Consider the following 15,312-nt stretch of genomic DNA (forward strand, 5'->3'; position numbering starts at 1 on the left):
CCAAGTGATTTAAACCCATAGCCAGGGTTGAGAGTTGTTGACATTATCTCTCAACCTATCTATCAACAGATTTGAACGTGGGTTCTGCCATTTAAACTTCGGTTTACACATTTTCCACATATGTGAAATTGGAGATAATAAAACCTACTTTAAAGAGATAAAGAGTTTTAAGGGCCACACTCTCTGGAAAGCACCTAATTTAGGGTTTGGCACAAAATAATAATAACCACTTATTTAGTGCTATGTGCTCGGCAATGTACCAGGCAATTAATATGCATCTCCTTTAGTCTTGACAACAATCCTTTGAAGTACGTATTATTATTTTTAAAGTGGAGAAAACGATGTTCAGAGAAATTATGGAACTTACTCAAGGTCTCACAGCTAGTCAGTGGCTGAACCAGGTTTCAAGTCTAAACTGAATGTTATTGATTGCTATACTACTTCTGAAATCTTTATTTCAAACATCCCACTCTTTATCATTTCCATCACTTCCTAGCTTTCTATCTAACTTTCCCAGTATTTTTATTGCAATGATATCTTGACCTGATTGACAATTCCAATTTCTACCGATTCCACCACTTTTCATGAGTCATCGTCACTCTTGTGTTTTCACTTCCCTCCTTATTCAGCCTAGATTATGTGATTCAGCACAGTTTAGTCTTCCTTTGAAAATACTCTTAACCCCATTACTTTTTTCTCCCTCTGCTTGGAAAAAGTTAAATCTAAGTTAATCTCAACTTTCTCTTTACTTCATTCTTGCAACTAAGCAGCAATTATTGCTGGAGATAAATGCGCAATTGTGGAGACTGGACTCACCCTCAGGTGAGCCAGGTTTTAATTAAGACCAGAAGGAGAAAAGGACCGTGTATTTAAAAGGGTGAAGACATAGGAGAGTTTGATTGTTGTTGTATGGAGAAGCAGTGGGAAGTTTTGCCAAAGGTGAAACAATATGGGGATGATGATGTGAAAGTGGAAAGAAGACACTGGAGCAGCACTTCCTTTAGTTTAGTGACCAACAATCATAAGAGTGAGAGGCCTGCTTGAAGAAACCTGCTATAAATATGCTAACATGGGCATAAGTTATGATATTTTGGTCCTGGCCTGACTAGGGGCTCTGGGAGGATTCCAAATGGCCTCAGTGGCTAGATAAGTCAGTCATACAGTATAGAGAAGTGTTATGGATGGGGCCATATATGGAGAGGAGGAATCCTGTTTTGGGGAGAGGTAGGGTTTTTTCTTCTTGTGCTTGGTGCTGTGGTGAAGGCCTCAATTACTGGGCAGGACCAGGGTCTTTAGTGGAGGCGGGCTAGTGATATGCTGGTAAAGGTTTAACAACTGACTCTCTGAACAATGGTAACAACAACAAACACATAGTCCCTCCATAGCTGATTCCAAGTTAACAGCATGACATCATTGAATGTAAAGCTGGAAAGAGGTATGCACCATCAGTACTCTTGGCAGCTGGTGTGAGCTGGCTCCAGCATAACACAGGCTGGGCCAATCTCAGGCTCTCCATGTGAGCAGTGGAAAAGTCTAGATTATATACTGCCCATGAGCACTGTGATGTGGGTAGGTGGCAGGCTCTGGTTTCCAGATGTAATGTATCCTGTGAAGAATAAGACACAGGTAATTCATTCACAAAAATCACTGTGGTCTGGGAGACTGGGTCAAAATAGGATGAGATCTATTGAAAACTGTGTAGTCTTCATTAATCTGATGCACTGGCCCTGTGCCTTCTGTGGAACCCTTTGGGTATATGGCTGCCTTTTGTCCTACTATCAACATTCTGTTCCACATGATAACATGTTTAGATCTAGAAACTCATGGTGAGTCAATTTCTCTGTCAAAAAAGTTTGGAGGTAATTGCTATCACATTAATAGAATTGCAAGTATTCCCAAAATTCATCCATGTGAGTAATTTATTTTCATCAATAGGAGAGAAAACTCCTCAATTCTGAAGAAACCTCAACTATTAGGGTATTAGTGCTTATGAGAGGATGACTTCAGGAGAAGGGGATAAATGGTAAAACCAACAGGAAAGAGAAGACATGACAGGAGGTTAATAAACTCAGCTTATTTTCCTTATCAAATTAAAGAGACGTTAAATACAAACCAGCACACTTTCTGGTTGCATGCTTGTAGTCTGTCTTTGTGTCCTACGTGAGCACTATTTATTCTACATGTATGATATTAATGTAATGCTTTTCTTATGATGGCACGCATTGGTACACAGAATTCCCAGTATAAGTTAGAATTCCCACTTCTCCTGAAATATTCGAAGAGACCAAGACATTCGCTGTCAGTACATGGGTTGGCCCACATGATCTGCCACCCTAAAACCCAGAAAAGCCTCATGCTTTTGCAAAAAGCCGGAGGTTCTCCTTTCTCAAGTTGTCCATTGGCCTACTCCAGCAATTCTGGGAAGATACCGTAGATTGCTACTCAAGAGAAAAGGAAGGAAGAGGAAAAGGCAATAGGAGAGCCATTTTTACAACGTATCGGCATGTGAGTCCTGGCACCTTATTTTTAAAAATGAGTTTTATGATTCTTTCTCAAGGGGAGACAAGGAGCTGCTAGTGGACCTGTCTCTGTGGACTATAAATCTGTGGAGGTGTTTGTGGCAGATGGCGCATTGTGATTCTCACAAGGGCTTTAAATCTCCTGGCCTGGCTTCCTTCTCCTTGGGGGCTCGATGCCAGTTTGAGGTTTATCAAATCCCAATCATATCAGATTTACTGACTTGTCATTTTGCTGCTCTGCCTATCTTTATTATTTATATCTTAGCTGTATCCTTCCAGTGTCCCTCAAGAGGATTGACCTATCTTCCGGTGTAAAGGAGAGTTAAAATAAAAACAGAGCCATTAGAACATGACAGGGAATGAGAAGCTGGGAGGTGTATGAGAACCAGAATAATTCTCTGTACTGAAAAAATAGGCCGGGAGCGGAGGTTCACGCCTGTTATCTCAGCACTTTCCGCGGCCGAGGCGGGAGGATTACTTCAGCCTCCCAAAGTGCGGGGTCAGGAGTACGACAGCAGCCTGGCCAACATGGCGAAACCCTGTCTCTACTACAAGTACAAAAATTAGCCAGGCGTTGTTGTACGCACCTTTAATCCCAGCTACTCAGGAGGCTGAGGCTAAGGCAGAAGAAGCGCTTGAACCCCGGAGGTGGAGGTTGCAGTGAGCTGAGATCGCGCTATTGCACTCCAGTCTGGGCGACAGAGCAAGACTGTGTTTAAAAAAAAAAACCCAGAAAACAAACAGCAACAACAAAAAAGAAGGCCAGGCGCGGTGGCTCATGCCTATAATTCCAGCACTTTGGGAGGCCGAGGCAGGTGGATTAGTTGAGGTCAGGAGTTTGAGACCAGTCTGGCCAAAATGGTTGAAACCCCGTCTCTACTGAAAATACAAAAATTAGCCGGGCGTGGTGGCGGGCGCCTATAATCCCAGCTACTCAGAAGGCTGAAGCAGGAGAATTGCTTGAACCAAGGAGGTGGAGGTTTCAGTGAGCTGAGATCGTGCCACTGCACTCCAGCCTGGGCAACAGAGCAAGACTCCATCTCAAAAAAAAAAAAAAAAAAAAAAAAAAAAAAAAAGAAAGAAAGAAAGAAAAGAAAAAGAAAAAAAAAAGGAAGCTACTATAATTAAGTCAAAACCTGGCCCTAACCTCCCTGGCAGTCAAGGCGAAAAAGAGCATGATGATCCACTTTTCTGCCACTTCATACGTCTCACCACTAAATACTCCAGAGAAAGGGGATGAACAGTGACCAGGCTGGTAAGCACACTTTCCACAGTTCTTCCCTGCATGGAGACACTTACCTGATAATATGGATGCGACGGCTGCAATGATGAAGGACACAATGACACCAGGTCCTGCCATTTCCTTGGCCACCAGGCCAGAGACCACATACATGCCAGTGCCCACACAGCTGCCAACGCCAAGAGAGATGAGGTCCACTGTGGTGAGTACCTGGGCTAGCTTAGTTCCATGTGCCGTGGTGGCCCCAGTTCCCTCTAGCATGGACTCCACTGGTTTGGTGCGTAGGATCCTGGAGTGCATTGCATACCAGGCAGCTCCCCACTGCACCCGCCGGGGGTCCAGCGAGGTGAAGAAGCCACTCATCTTGAGCGATAGGGGATGCAGTGAAGGTCAGCTGATGGAAGGGGGCTACAAAGCCTTAGTGGATGGTTCTGGAACTCATCTAGTGAACAGGGATCTCCCTTTTAGGAAAGGTCCAGAGGGACCCAGTGCAGCCTTCTCCTGGGCATGAATGTCTGCAGGAAAAACACAAGAAAGCAGAAGATGAGACCGAGTGAGAAACAAACCTTGACTTGCGGGGATGGTTGGAGGTTAATGTCCTGAACTGGTAGAACTGGTCTACCCGTGTGCTCATAACACGGAAGGGTTCCATGGTTCCACTCTCCTTGCTGTTCTCTCCAGTCCTAAGGGACTGCCGGCATGTGCACTGTGTTACACAGTCATCCTGATGAGGATGGTCTGAGTTAGAGCTCTGCCACTTACTGCTCTGTGGTCTTGGGTAAGCCATGTCTGTGTTTCAGTCTCAGCTGTCCAATGGGACAATAAAGTCTCTCTCCTAGTGTTGATGTGAAGATTAGATGAGTGACGTCCATAAGGAGCTTAAGAAAATGCCTGGCGTATGGAAAGTGCTCATCCATCTCAACTCTAACTACCTCTTACTTTGCCAATACTTGGTCTGTGATTCTTGGGCATATTTTGAGGGGACATGATATCTACATGTTTTTTAACATAAAAATGTAAAATTAGATCCATGAGTCTTAAGAGGGGCCATGCCACCCCATGGGTTATTTTGGCACTTGGCTCCCAAATGAAATAAAAAATGTTTTGGGAATTTTTTTTTTACTCTCAAACATTGGAATGGTGAGGAGTACTCCTGGCATCTGGGGGGAACCTGAGGTGTGAGATGTATAGGATGTTGTCACACAACTTTTAGATATTTTGCTTGACTTTCCTGTAGATAAAAATCCTGGTGATGATGATCTGAGCCTGTCAACTCACTCTCTTTTACATATAAACTCATAGGATATTTTGGATAGCCTTAATATACAAGTAAATTGAATTTTCCAGGAATACAACTATAGAATAAATCAAAGGAAGATTATAATGTATTTAGTTTGGAACTTAAGAGGAGTCGTTTGCCCTTTCAGAAAACCAAGGACCCCATGGGAATGCCACCCGTGGTATTGCATTTCTCATACTGCACCCTGGAACAGCCTGCCATCTGGAACTGGCACGTTTGTGGTGATTTTTCACATAGTGCAAGCATTTGACACCGTCATTTGGATATGCCTGGGTATTTACACACTGAAATGTGTTGTATATAGGTAGATGATCAATAATTTCACTTCAGGATACTAAAAGGAGGTATGACAAAGTATTTATTATAAAAAGGGGTGTTGGATCTGATAGAATTAAGAACTACAGTGTTAGGTAATTTCTAAAGTTTAGTAAATCAGGAACTGCAAATATATGAAGCTACTTTGTTTGGAAGCCAGAAGCTGGAGAAAATTTATAAAAACTGTATAAAATTTATAAAACTCATAAATGTATAGAATTTTTGAAGTATAGCCAGACGTTGATTCCAAATACTGTACTGACAAGCTCAGGACATTTATATAATCAGTAAGTACCTGCCTACCTCATCTACTCATAGTATTAATGAATACTAAGCACTTAATGTAGCACTTGTCTGCTTCTAAAGGCTTTTCAAACACTAATTAGAAGAATCAGGTGAAATGTGGCTGTTTGGTTCACAGGTTTGGATGACAGCCTTTCTGGTTTAATTTTTTCCTAGCTTTGACAGTGTGGCTTCGTGCTGTGTTTTTATTCTTGACAACACCTTAGATATCACTATAGTTGGATAACACGCCAGAGATATTTAACAGGCTAGAGTGTCTGCATTCCTCCCTTCCACGTCCCCTTCCTCCTCTCCTCTTTCTTCTTCTAAAGATTTTCGTATTGGCAAGAAAATATACCATATGTTTACCGAGAAGGCCGCTAGAACAACTGCTTTGGTTGAGGTCTTGTGGGGACATGAATCCACGTGTCTATTTATTTCCACTCAGCCAGCATATAAGGAACACCTGTTATGTGCCAAGCATGGCGTGAGCCTTGTAGATGCAAAGACATAGTCCCTGCTCCCGTGGAGCTTGCAGCCTGGGATGAGAGATAGTGGACGCCCAAATCACACTGCAAGTGAGAGGGTTTATTTTTGTTTTTCCCTGAAAAGCTTGGCTTTTATTATTTCTCTTTTTACACAAACATCGCATATCTATTGCAGAAAAGTCAGACAATATAAACAACAAAGAACCACATGAGTAAATAAAATACCACCCAGCTAGCTACAACTTGATTTGTATTCTTTCAGACACTTTTCTATGTAACTACACACCTATTTGAATGGACATATATATATGTGTGTGTGTTTTATAAATGTTATATCATTTATTCTGATTTGAAACTTTCTTGTTTTGCTTAACAATATGTTAGAATGTTTTCCCACATCAATAGTTATGGAAACATGATTTTTAATAACTGAGTAGTAGCTTCACTATTGTGGCTTCAGTGTTTTTATTCAGAAAATTGGCCTGTTGCTTTAGTTTTAATTCATCCATTCAAGAAACTATACAAAGCATCTTCTCTGTGTCAGCCCAGCCTTAGGTAGCAGTTGCTGTGGCAGATGAGACATTGAAAGTCCTGCTGTCATGGTGCTGACGTTTGGTGAAGAGGGAGGAGGCAATACACAGGCTGACAAATTTCAGAGAGGGATACAGACTGTGTTATGGGCTGAATCATGGCCCCCCCAAATTAGAATGTTGGAGTCCTAGCCACCACACCTCAGAATGTGACCGTATATGGAAATAATATCATTATAGATGAAATTAGTTGGGGGGAGGTCATACCAAAGTAGAATGGGTCCTTAGTCCATGTGACTGATGTCCTTATAAAAAGGGGAAATTTGTAAACAAAGTCACACACACAGGGAGAACAGACATGGGGGTTATGCCTCTACAAGCAAAGGGATGCCTCAGATTGCCACGAAACCACCAGAAGCTAGAAAAGAGGCAGGGAACAGATTCTTCCTCATAGCTCTAAGAAGCCAACCCTGCTGACACCTTAGTCTTGGATTTCTAGACTCCAGAATGGTGAGACAATACATTTCTATTGCTTAAGCCACCTGGTCCGTGGTATTAGGTTGGCACAAAAGTAATTGCAGTAAAGCACAAATTGCAAAAATGGCAATTACTTTTGCACCAACACAATACTTTGTTATGGCAGCCCTAGCAAATTAGTACAGGCTTAGAGGAAATAGAATGGGGGTGATAAAGGGGTGGGAAGGTCTCTGTGGACATGGCATTGGCTCCTGAGTGGTACAAAGAAGCCAGTTGTACCAGATGTCAGGGAAATGCTCCTCACATTGCTGTATCCTCAAGAGGATAGAGCGGGTGTTGCATCTGCTGGGATCTAAGTGAGACTGGTATGGGGTAAGGAGGAGGATTTGAGTGTCGTGTTGACTAATTAAATCCTCACAACATATCTGCCTTTACAGATGAGGCAAAGTAGGCCGGGAGAGGGGCAGTCACTTACCCAAAGTCACCAGAGCCAGAGCTTGGCCCTGGGCTCCGTGGGGCTCTCTTGCTTAAGATGCGCAGAGGTCAGACTGCCAGGGGGCTGGTCAGCCAAGATAAAAGGGATGTGATTTGGATATTTAGTGCAGTGAGAAGCCCTTGGAGGCTTTTATTCAGGTGAGCAGTATGAGATGACTTACTTTCTAAAAGCTCATTGTAGCTGTGGCAGAATCTTGGGCCCTGGGATCCTTTAAGGCAGCCCGGGATGGATGTAAAAAGGCGAGGGGTGTGGACCTGCTGCAGCGGGGAGGCCGACAAGTAAGCAGAGATCTACAAGCCGGTGGGACTCTGCAGCCAGGGCAGTGCCTGTACACAGGACACTATGCAGGAGGGAGAAAAATTGTCAGCCGGCTCCAGGAGAACCTCACAAGCTGTGTGCTGCTGGAATCGAGGAGAGAGGCCCTGTGGCAGGTTGTGGCTGTGGTAAATGCAGGTGGGCTTCATGCCCACTTTTTGAGGGGTGGTGAATGGTTTCCCGTCTTGAGACCCTTGGCAGTGGCTCTCCATCTTGGTTGCACATTGGAAATACCCAAGGATCTTTCAGAAACGCTGGTGCCTGTGCCCTATCCCCAAAATTCTAATGTAATTTGCCTGAAGTATGGCCTATATACAGGGGTTCTTTAAATGCCCCAGCTTATGCTAGCACAGCAGAATTGAGGTTCCCTGCCCCATGCCAGGCATAATGACAAATGCTCCGTGTGGAAAACCAGATATTGCTGTTTTCCACAGGAGGCCACTAGTCTGACAGGTACTTCCGGTTTCCCTCCCTGGGCACGTCATGGGGCCTCTTAACAGCTCTCCTCGGCAGGCAATGACTATGGAGGCGGCACTGTCTGGAGATATCTCCTGGGCTACTTGTCCTGTTCAGCCTTCATCAGAAACTGTCACAAGGACACTGAGAAACAAACCAGCCTTTTTATGAAAGTGATGGCTTCTATTTGCACTTTGTATTCCTGGTAATTAGAAACCGTATTGAAAATGTGGAGAATCAACCAAAAGCAAAGGTCGAGGGTGGCAAGAATGCCCCCTGGTCCTATTCTCTTCACGCAATTCCCCCTGAGTGCTTGCTTTATTGATGCAAACAGGGAGTTGGGACCATTTCCTTTCTTGGTAGGAAATTTACTGGAGAGAACAAAATGTACAAAAGAAAACATGCTTCTAGGTGACTATTGGCAATATCCATATTCATTACCCCCAGATTATGTTAATCAAAGATAGTTTTGGAAGCTCATTGCTGTTGTCTTTCCAAGATGAGCAATAAATGTGTGTTGTGCTTTCTCTAGCACTTTAATTCAGGTTTCTCAGAATACTTCACAGCTATAACTAAGGAAGGCTTACAGGGCCTCTGGGAGAAGAGAGTCATCATTGTGGTGCTTGCTGGCATGCTCGAGGGTTCAGCGGGCTCCAAGGATAATGATGATAAAAGCAGGTTTGTTTCAGGATGCAAATAATTACAGTTTAGTAGTTCACTGAATGAGTAGGATTATCGAATTAGGCTAGGGACTGCCTTTGGAGGTGAGGAGAGGAAGGAAACGAAGGCTAACAAAACAGTAAACAGCCAGTAATCATTCCTGCCTGATTTTGCAAATATGCTAAGGGACTACAAAAATCCCTCATGACACACTCGATGAGTAGTTGTCCAGCTTTTTCTGGAACATCTGGGCCGCAGGGAACATTGGCTGATAGAAGCAGCCCTTTCACGTGGTGGGACAGTTAGGATTGCTACAAGATTCTTTTAATTGATGTCCTCAGGAAAAATGAGGCTGCAGTTAGAGTAAACGTTGCCTGGTTTTCTGAGCCCCACCTGGTGGCTGTGGGATCTGAGGACCCTTCTGAGGTCTCTGCCCACTCCCGCATCCAGGTCTTGGCTAACCCTCTCACCGCCTCCCTGCTTTTCTTCCTCTGGGCTGAGCTCCTGGCTCTGGGTTAAGAACACAATTCAGGAACCAGGTGCCCTGCATGCAAATTCTGGCTCTGCCTTTACTAACTAAGTGACCTTGGGCAAACCTCACTATGCGTCAGTTTTGCCATTTGTAAAATGGGATCACAGTGGTACCTAGCTCACAGGGTTGTGGTGAGGAGTGGAAGAGCTAATACGTGTAGAGCTTTTAGTGCCACGCCTGGCATATAGTGCATGCTGTGGGAGCGTTAGCTAGCATCACCCTGCTGTGGCCCCTGACCAGGTGTTTTTGTTGTTGTTGTTGTTGTTCCCTGCTACCGACACCCTTCCCACCACCTTCACCTCCTTAGGCAGCTCTCAGAGGGCCCTTGGCCTGATGCCAAGTCCTTAATCAGGGCTTTTTTCTGTTGAACCTCCCCTGGGTTTCTCCTGGCTGCAGCCTGTGCACCCTGGTACTTCCACTCCAAGGGATTCTTATTTACCTTTCTCAAACTTGTGGAGAACGGCTTTCCTCTTTCCTGTTTTCCTTTATCTAAAGGGGCCCTTCAGCAGATTTGCTTAGGCCTTTGGATGTTATGCCTCCTCTCATTCTTCTACACTTTTGACTTTTTTCCCCAAGATGCACACGTACCTTTGGGATGGCTAGACCATGGTAGGTTCACCTTCAGTTGCCACCCTATCCCTGAAAACATGATCCCCTTCTGACTTTTATGCCTGTGGCTTACTCTGGCTCACTCAGGTAGCATAAGCTTTGATGGTGGATCCTCTCCTGAAGTCCTTGTTCTTCTACTCCTTCCAAGCTCACCAGATACGGCTTTATGTTTGCACCACAACTGGGGATGTGCTTGCATATCAGCCGCTCTGACTTTATACTACGTGGCCAGGTACAGGCCAGATGCGTCTTAATCTCAGGTTCTGCTCAGCTCTGACAGAATATCCTGGTAAACTGAACTGTGATGTGTGTCCCAGTAACTCTCTTCTGTTGTCTGCAGTTTTGCTCTCTGTATCTATACAGATTAGAGTTAATCTGCTTATGGGATAAGTCTTCAAGTTTTTGATAGCAACTAACATATATCTTGGAGTCTTATCTTTCCTAGACTAAACATCTTCAATTTCTTCTGCAATCAACAGTGCCTCACATGTTATAGCTTCTAGATCAACCACATTCTGATTTGTACTTCTTGAACAGGCTGCAGCTTATCATGGTTGACACTTTTGGACCGTGACAGAGTGGTAAGGGAGATGTTTTTGATCCATCTGGCCCAGTGTGTGTGTGTGTGTGTGTGTGTGTGTGGTGTGTGTGTGTGTGCACAAGCACGTGCCTCTTAAATCATGCAATGTTGGTGCCTGACAAATTCACTTAGATGTACGATTGGCTTTAAAACCAGGGTTCCTGATTTTCAGATTGCTAATTTTTTCAGTTGTATCTTTGCTAAGTGTTTGATCAAACCCACTTCAAATATTTTTTGATTACCTACCATATTATTTAATGATGTGCTAGCCTGTTTATATTGTATGTGGAGTCGCAGACACAGCCAACTTCGTTTTACTTGGAATATCTTTAAAGGGGACTATGAATCTATAATGACTGCATATTTTAGCTATGCAAATAAGATTGCACCAATTAAGCTTCCTTTTCAAAGCTTGTTGGTTTTTTTTTTTGTTTGTTTCTAAAAAGTTATTGAGTATATTAATCAACTTTTGCTGTAGTAACAGACAACCCCAAATTTGAATATTACAATGGTGATGTTTGTCTCTTGCTGTGGCTGTACTCCAGACAGTGGATCGGCTTCATATCTTTTCCCCAATCTGGACTGGGAGTCTACTCCACACGACTTCTTACTCCAGGATTCAGGCTGAAGGAGCAATCCTTATCTGATGCATGCTGCTCTTTCGTGGCACAACTGGTGGAAATGTAAAATGTCTCTACTGCTTCTGCTGGGAACTGGCAGTTCCATTGACTTTCCATTAACTAAAGTAAGTCATATGACCAAGCCCAAAGTTAGTGGGGTGAGAAGTGTCTTCCTCCCATAGAAGGCAGGTGAGTCACATGGCACAGAGTGAAGTTGTGCACTTTTCTTATGAAGGAGGATGTAAACAGTTTTGATGATATGTCATTGATCCCTTACTATGCACTAGGCAAAGCAATTATATTTTTCTTCTGAGGCTGTTTTCTCTGAAATGGGCAGATATCTGTACATCTGAGGAAGAAACTTAAGACTCTGATGTGTTCATTCCTGCACTTCCACAATTAATTCTTTAAAGATATAAATAATGATTGCCTGTAAATAGGTAAATTAAAAATTCATCTGCTTCCAACACCAGGCAGAACAAAATAAAGAGAAACCTGTTTAATTTTGTTTGCTTGAAATAATTCTTAAAAAAAAACTTATGAAAACAATTGATTTTTACCTGGTCTGGGACAATATTTCTACTGACACAAATAGTTTCCCATTCTGCTCCCCTGTTTGTCAACACTCCAGGGTTGCGAATACTCTCTGTGTATATATTTGTTGGAAACTGTGGTGAAAACACTCTCAAGAGCATCTACTTGGAGAAGCAAGGATAGGCTTGTTCAGAGATTGGTTACTGAGCGCTGAGACACCACGTTTCTCCTTCGATGCCCCAGTCAGGGAGGGTATCACAGTTTGACATCACCTTCTCCTCTCCTTTTCCATGGACCTCAGGTCTGGTGCCTCAGGTCTTTGCTTGGGGCTAGGTGTCCTTGCATGTGTGGCCACAGTCTGGCATCACCTTCCACTCTTCTCCCGCAGATCAGGGTCTCCCAGGTTAGGGTCTCAGGTCTCTGCTTGGTGTCATGTGTTATTCATTGTATATAAGATAATATTAACAAAACCAGAGTTCAGGAAATGAAAAACTCTTCATTAATCAGATATTACTGGGAAACCTCTCTGTTAGAAGGGACAAATAATACCAAAAACCAGTTAATCCTTCTATGCCACCATAAAAGATTTAAGAATTTGTATTAATCATTGCAAAAGTATTTAATGAGTTCCCGGTGTGTGTTTAGTTCAATGGTAGCTGTTATGGCCATAAAATAAATTATTGTAATCTACAGAATATCAGGAATTTAGGCACAAGGCAGCTTCAGGGAGTGTGAGTGTCCTTTGCTTGTCCTTCCAGATCCACCCAGTAGCCCGCTGGCTGTGTCCTGGGGAGCTGACATGCTCCCTTGCCCTCTGGTTGGATTGGTCAATGGGAGGCACCAGCAGGTGATCAGGAGGATGGAAGAGAGGCGGGCCAGGTGTTTATCCCTAGCTTCCCTTTGCCAGGTCACTGTGGGTTGGCTGTGGCTCCAGCCAGGTGGCCCTCTCCACATAGCCCTAACTCTCTCTGGTTCTGATAATTCTTTCTTTATCCCCCCTGTCATTTCAGGCAGTGGGTGGTACTCATGTTTCTAGCCCTTGGAACTGCATTTTGCCTCGTGATTTCTCTGCCCACTGCCCTCATCTTTATATATATTAACAGTTCTTTTCATTAACTTTCCTCAAAATACCAGACTTGAGTGTGCCACGTGCTTCCTGCTGGGATCCTGACTGATACATGGGTATATTAGACGGCTGAGATAGATTTAGGAAATCAACAATACCCGCTGTGTCTACAGAGATACTGGGTTTGAAGTCAGAACAGTGAGGTCTGGGCTTTGACTCTGCTGTGTAACCTTGGGTTTGTATCTTAAAATCCCTGAGCATCAGTTTTATTATCTGAAATACAGGAGAAATAATAGTTACCTTGTAAACCTGTCATGAGGATTTAATGAGATGATGCTTGTGGATGCAGTTTGGAAACCACAAAGCAACCTATAAGTGTAGGTATTGAAAATGTGACCAATGCCCCAAATATAGCTAAGAGACCGTAAGAGACTTGGTAATTAGCAGAAGTAGATCATAAGCTGTTTGCAATGCTTTGCTTGCCAAAGAAGAAGAGTGAACCATTAAAGTTTAGAAAAACTTTGAATAGAAGACTGATATAGCAATATTTTTTCTGGTTCATATTTGATTAGCCAGAAAAGTTAATTAGTTAGAACATATTTCCCAAACCTTCCAGTTACTTGGAGTTTAACTGCATACAAAAGTTATTGGGAAGTATGATGGGCCCATAGGTCATTTGTAAATACATGCAGATTTCCAAAATTAACACTGAAAAGTGAGAGCACACTATCATACCATGAGTATAGAGTGAATACTCTGTACTCATGAATCAGGAGACCGGAGGTTTTGTCCCAGTCCCATAGGACAAGCTATGGGTGAGACTTGAGTAAGCCACAGCTTGCTAAGGTTTCTATTTTCTCATTTAGAAAATGTTGATAGGGACTTTTTAATGCAACACTATAGTTGCAAAGTGTACTCATGAGAGATGCATAAGGTGGCTTTTTGCACAAAAATTCTGGTCTCCTCATCCCAAATGTGATTGTAGAGGCCATTCTGAAATGATGAGATCATAAAATATTTGTATTTGAGATCATCCAGCCTGGCACCTTCATGCCATGTGTAATCGGAGCCCCCAGAAGACAATCTGCACCCACTCTGGCTGGATGCCCATCTCAGCATGTCCTTACACCCAAGACAGAGCACTAACTGGACTCCTAAGATACTGAAGGAAATGGAAGCCTTTCTGGCAAAATAGAGAAATGCTATCACATATCTCACACAATTCCCTCTTGTATTAGGTCCCTCTGGCTGCTGTAACAAATGGCTACAAATGTAGTGGCCAAAAATGACAGATTTGATATTTTACAGCTCTGAGTCTGCAGGGCTGTGTACCTTCTGGAAGTTCCAGGGACAGTCTATTTCCTTGCCTTTTCCAGCCTCTAGAATTTAGAGGTCACCTGCATTCCTTGACTTGTGATTCTTTCCTTCTTCAAAACCAGCAACATAGTATCTTCTCTCCTCTCTGATCCCCTGCTCCCCTGTTCTAAGGATCCTTGTAATTATATCAAATCTATTCTCTAATCCAGGATAATCTCCTCATCTCAAGATTCTTAACTTAATCACCTCTGCAGAGTCCCCTTTGTCATAGTCACAAATTCTGAAGATTAGAACATGGACATCTCTGGGGAACATTATTCCATCTTCTAAGAACCACTCTTATCTTAGACATGTCTCTCTTCGTATTTCTGTACTCTATGGCAAACTGCCACCTCTCTCATCTCTCTTTTCCTGAAAACACTTGGCTGAGCATTTATATGCTTTTGGAAAAATTCTGTCCCTAATTAAACAAAAACTTAACCAGAACTACATGTACCTATTGTCTGTCAAGAATACTCATGGTAGAGTCATTTACTCAGCTGCTTTCAGAGGAGCAGCTTCAGAGCCTGAGCACTGAAGTGGTTTATTTGAGGCCACACCCAAGTGATGGCAGGTGTCCTGACCTCCAAGCCAGTGCTTTCCGTACTGGTCTGTATTTAAAAAGGTGAATGGAGCAGCGTATATTTTCTGCATATAATGTTATCCCAGGCTTGGGATAATCTCCAGAGGAGAATTAGGCATTTGCCTAGTTGTCTATATGGTCGTGGTCCTTCTAAACATATTTTTTTCTTGCAGGATTTGAGGGAAGAAAGATGACCTAATCTTGAAAGTCTTCCTAGAGATTTGGCCTCAATAGGAATTTCCTCATCCTGATCTGGAGAAGCCCAATTCTAGCAGGAGTCTCCTAAATGAACTTGTTCACATTAGTATTAACAAGTTGGCTTCCCCAGGGTTGTGCAGGAAAATCTTTAAGTGG

At 43.1% G+C, this 15,312-nt stretch overlaps 1 protein-coding gene and 1 long non-coding RNA gene across 2 annotated transcripts in view; one reads left to right on the plus strand and one right to left on the minus strand.

Moving 5' to 3' along the window:
* SLC7A14 (solute carrier family 7 member 14) overlaps nt 1-15,312 on the minus strand; it is a 126,520-nt gene that overhangs the window by 63,029 nt on the left and 48,179 nt on the right. Inside the window, exon 2 of the mRNA XM_004037997.5 lies at nt 3,819-4,274. Within this exon, the coding sequence (XP_004038045.3) occupies nt 3,819-4,122 (304 nt within the window). The 5' untranslated portion in view covers nt 4,123-4,274. The remainder of the gene's footprint in view (nt 1-3,818; nt 4,275-15,312) is intronic.
* LOC134758114 (uncharacterized) overlaps nt 1-15,312 on the plus strand; it is a 95,755-nt gene that overhangs the window by 55,304 nt on the left and 25,139 nt on the right. The gene's annotated exons all lie outside the window — the stretch shown is intronic.

This window comes from Gorilla gorilla, chromosome 2 (genome assembly GCF_029281585.2).
Source record: "Gorilla gorilla gorilla isolate KB3781 chromosome 2, NHGRI_mGorGor1-v2.1_pri, whole genome shotgun sequence".
NCBI classification, from domain to species: Eukaryota; Metazoa; Chordata; class Mammalia; order Primates; family Hominidae; genus Gorilla; species Gorilla gorilla.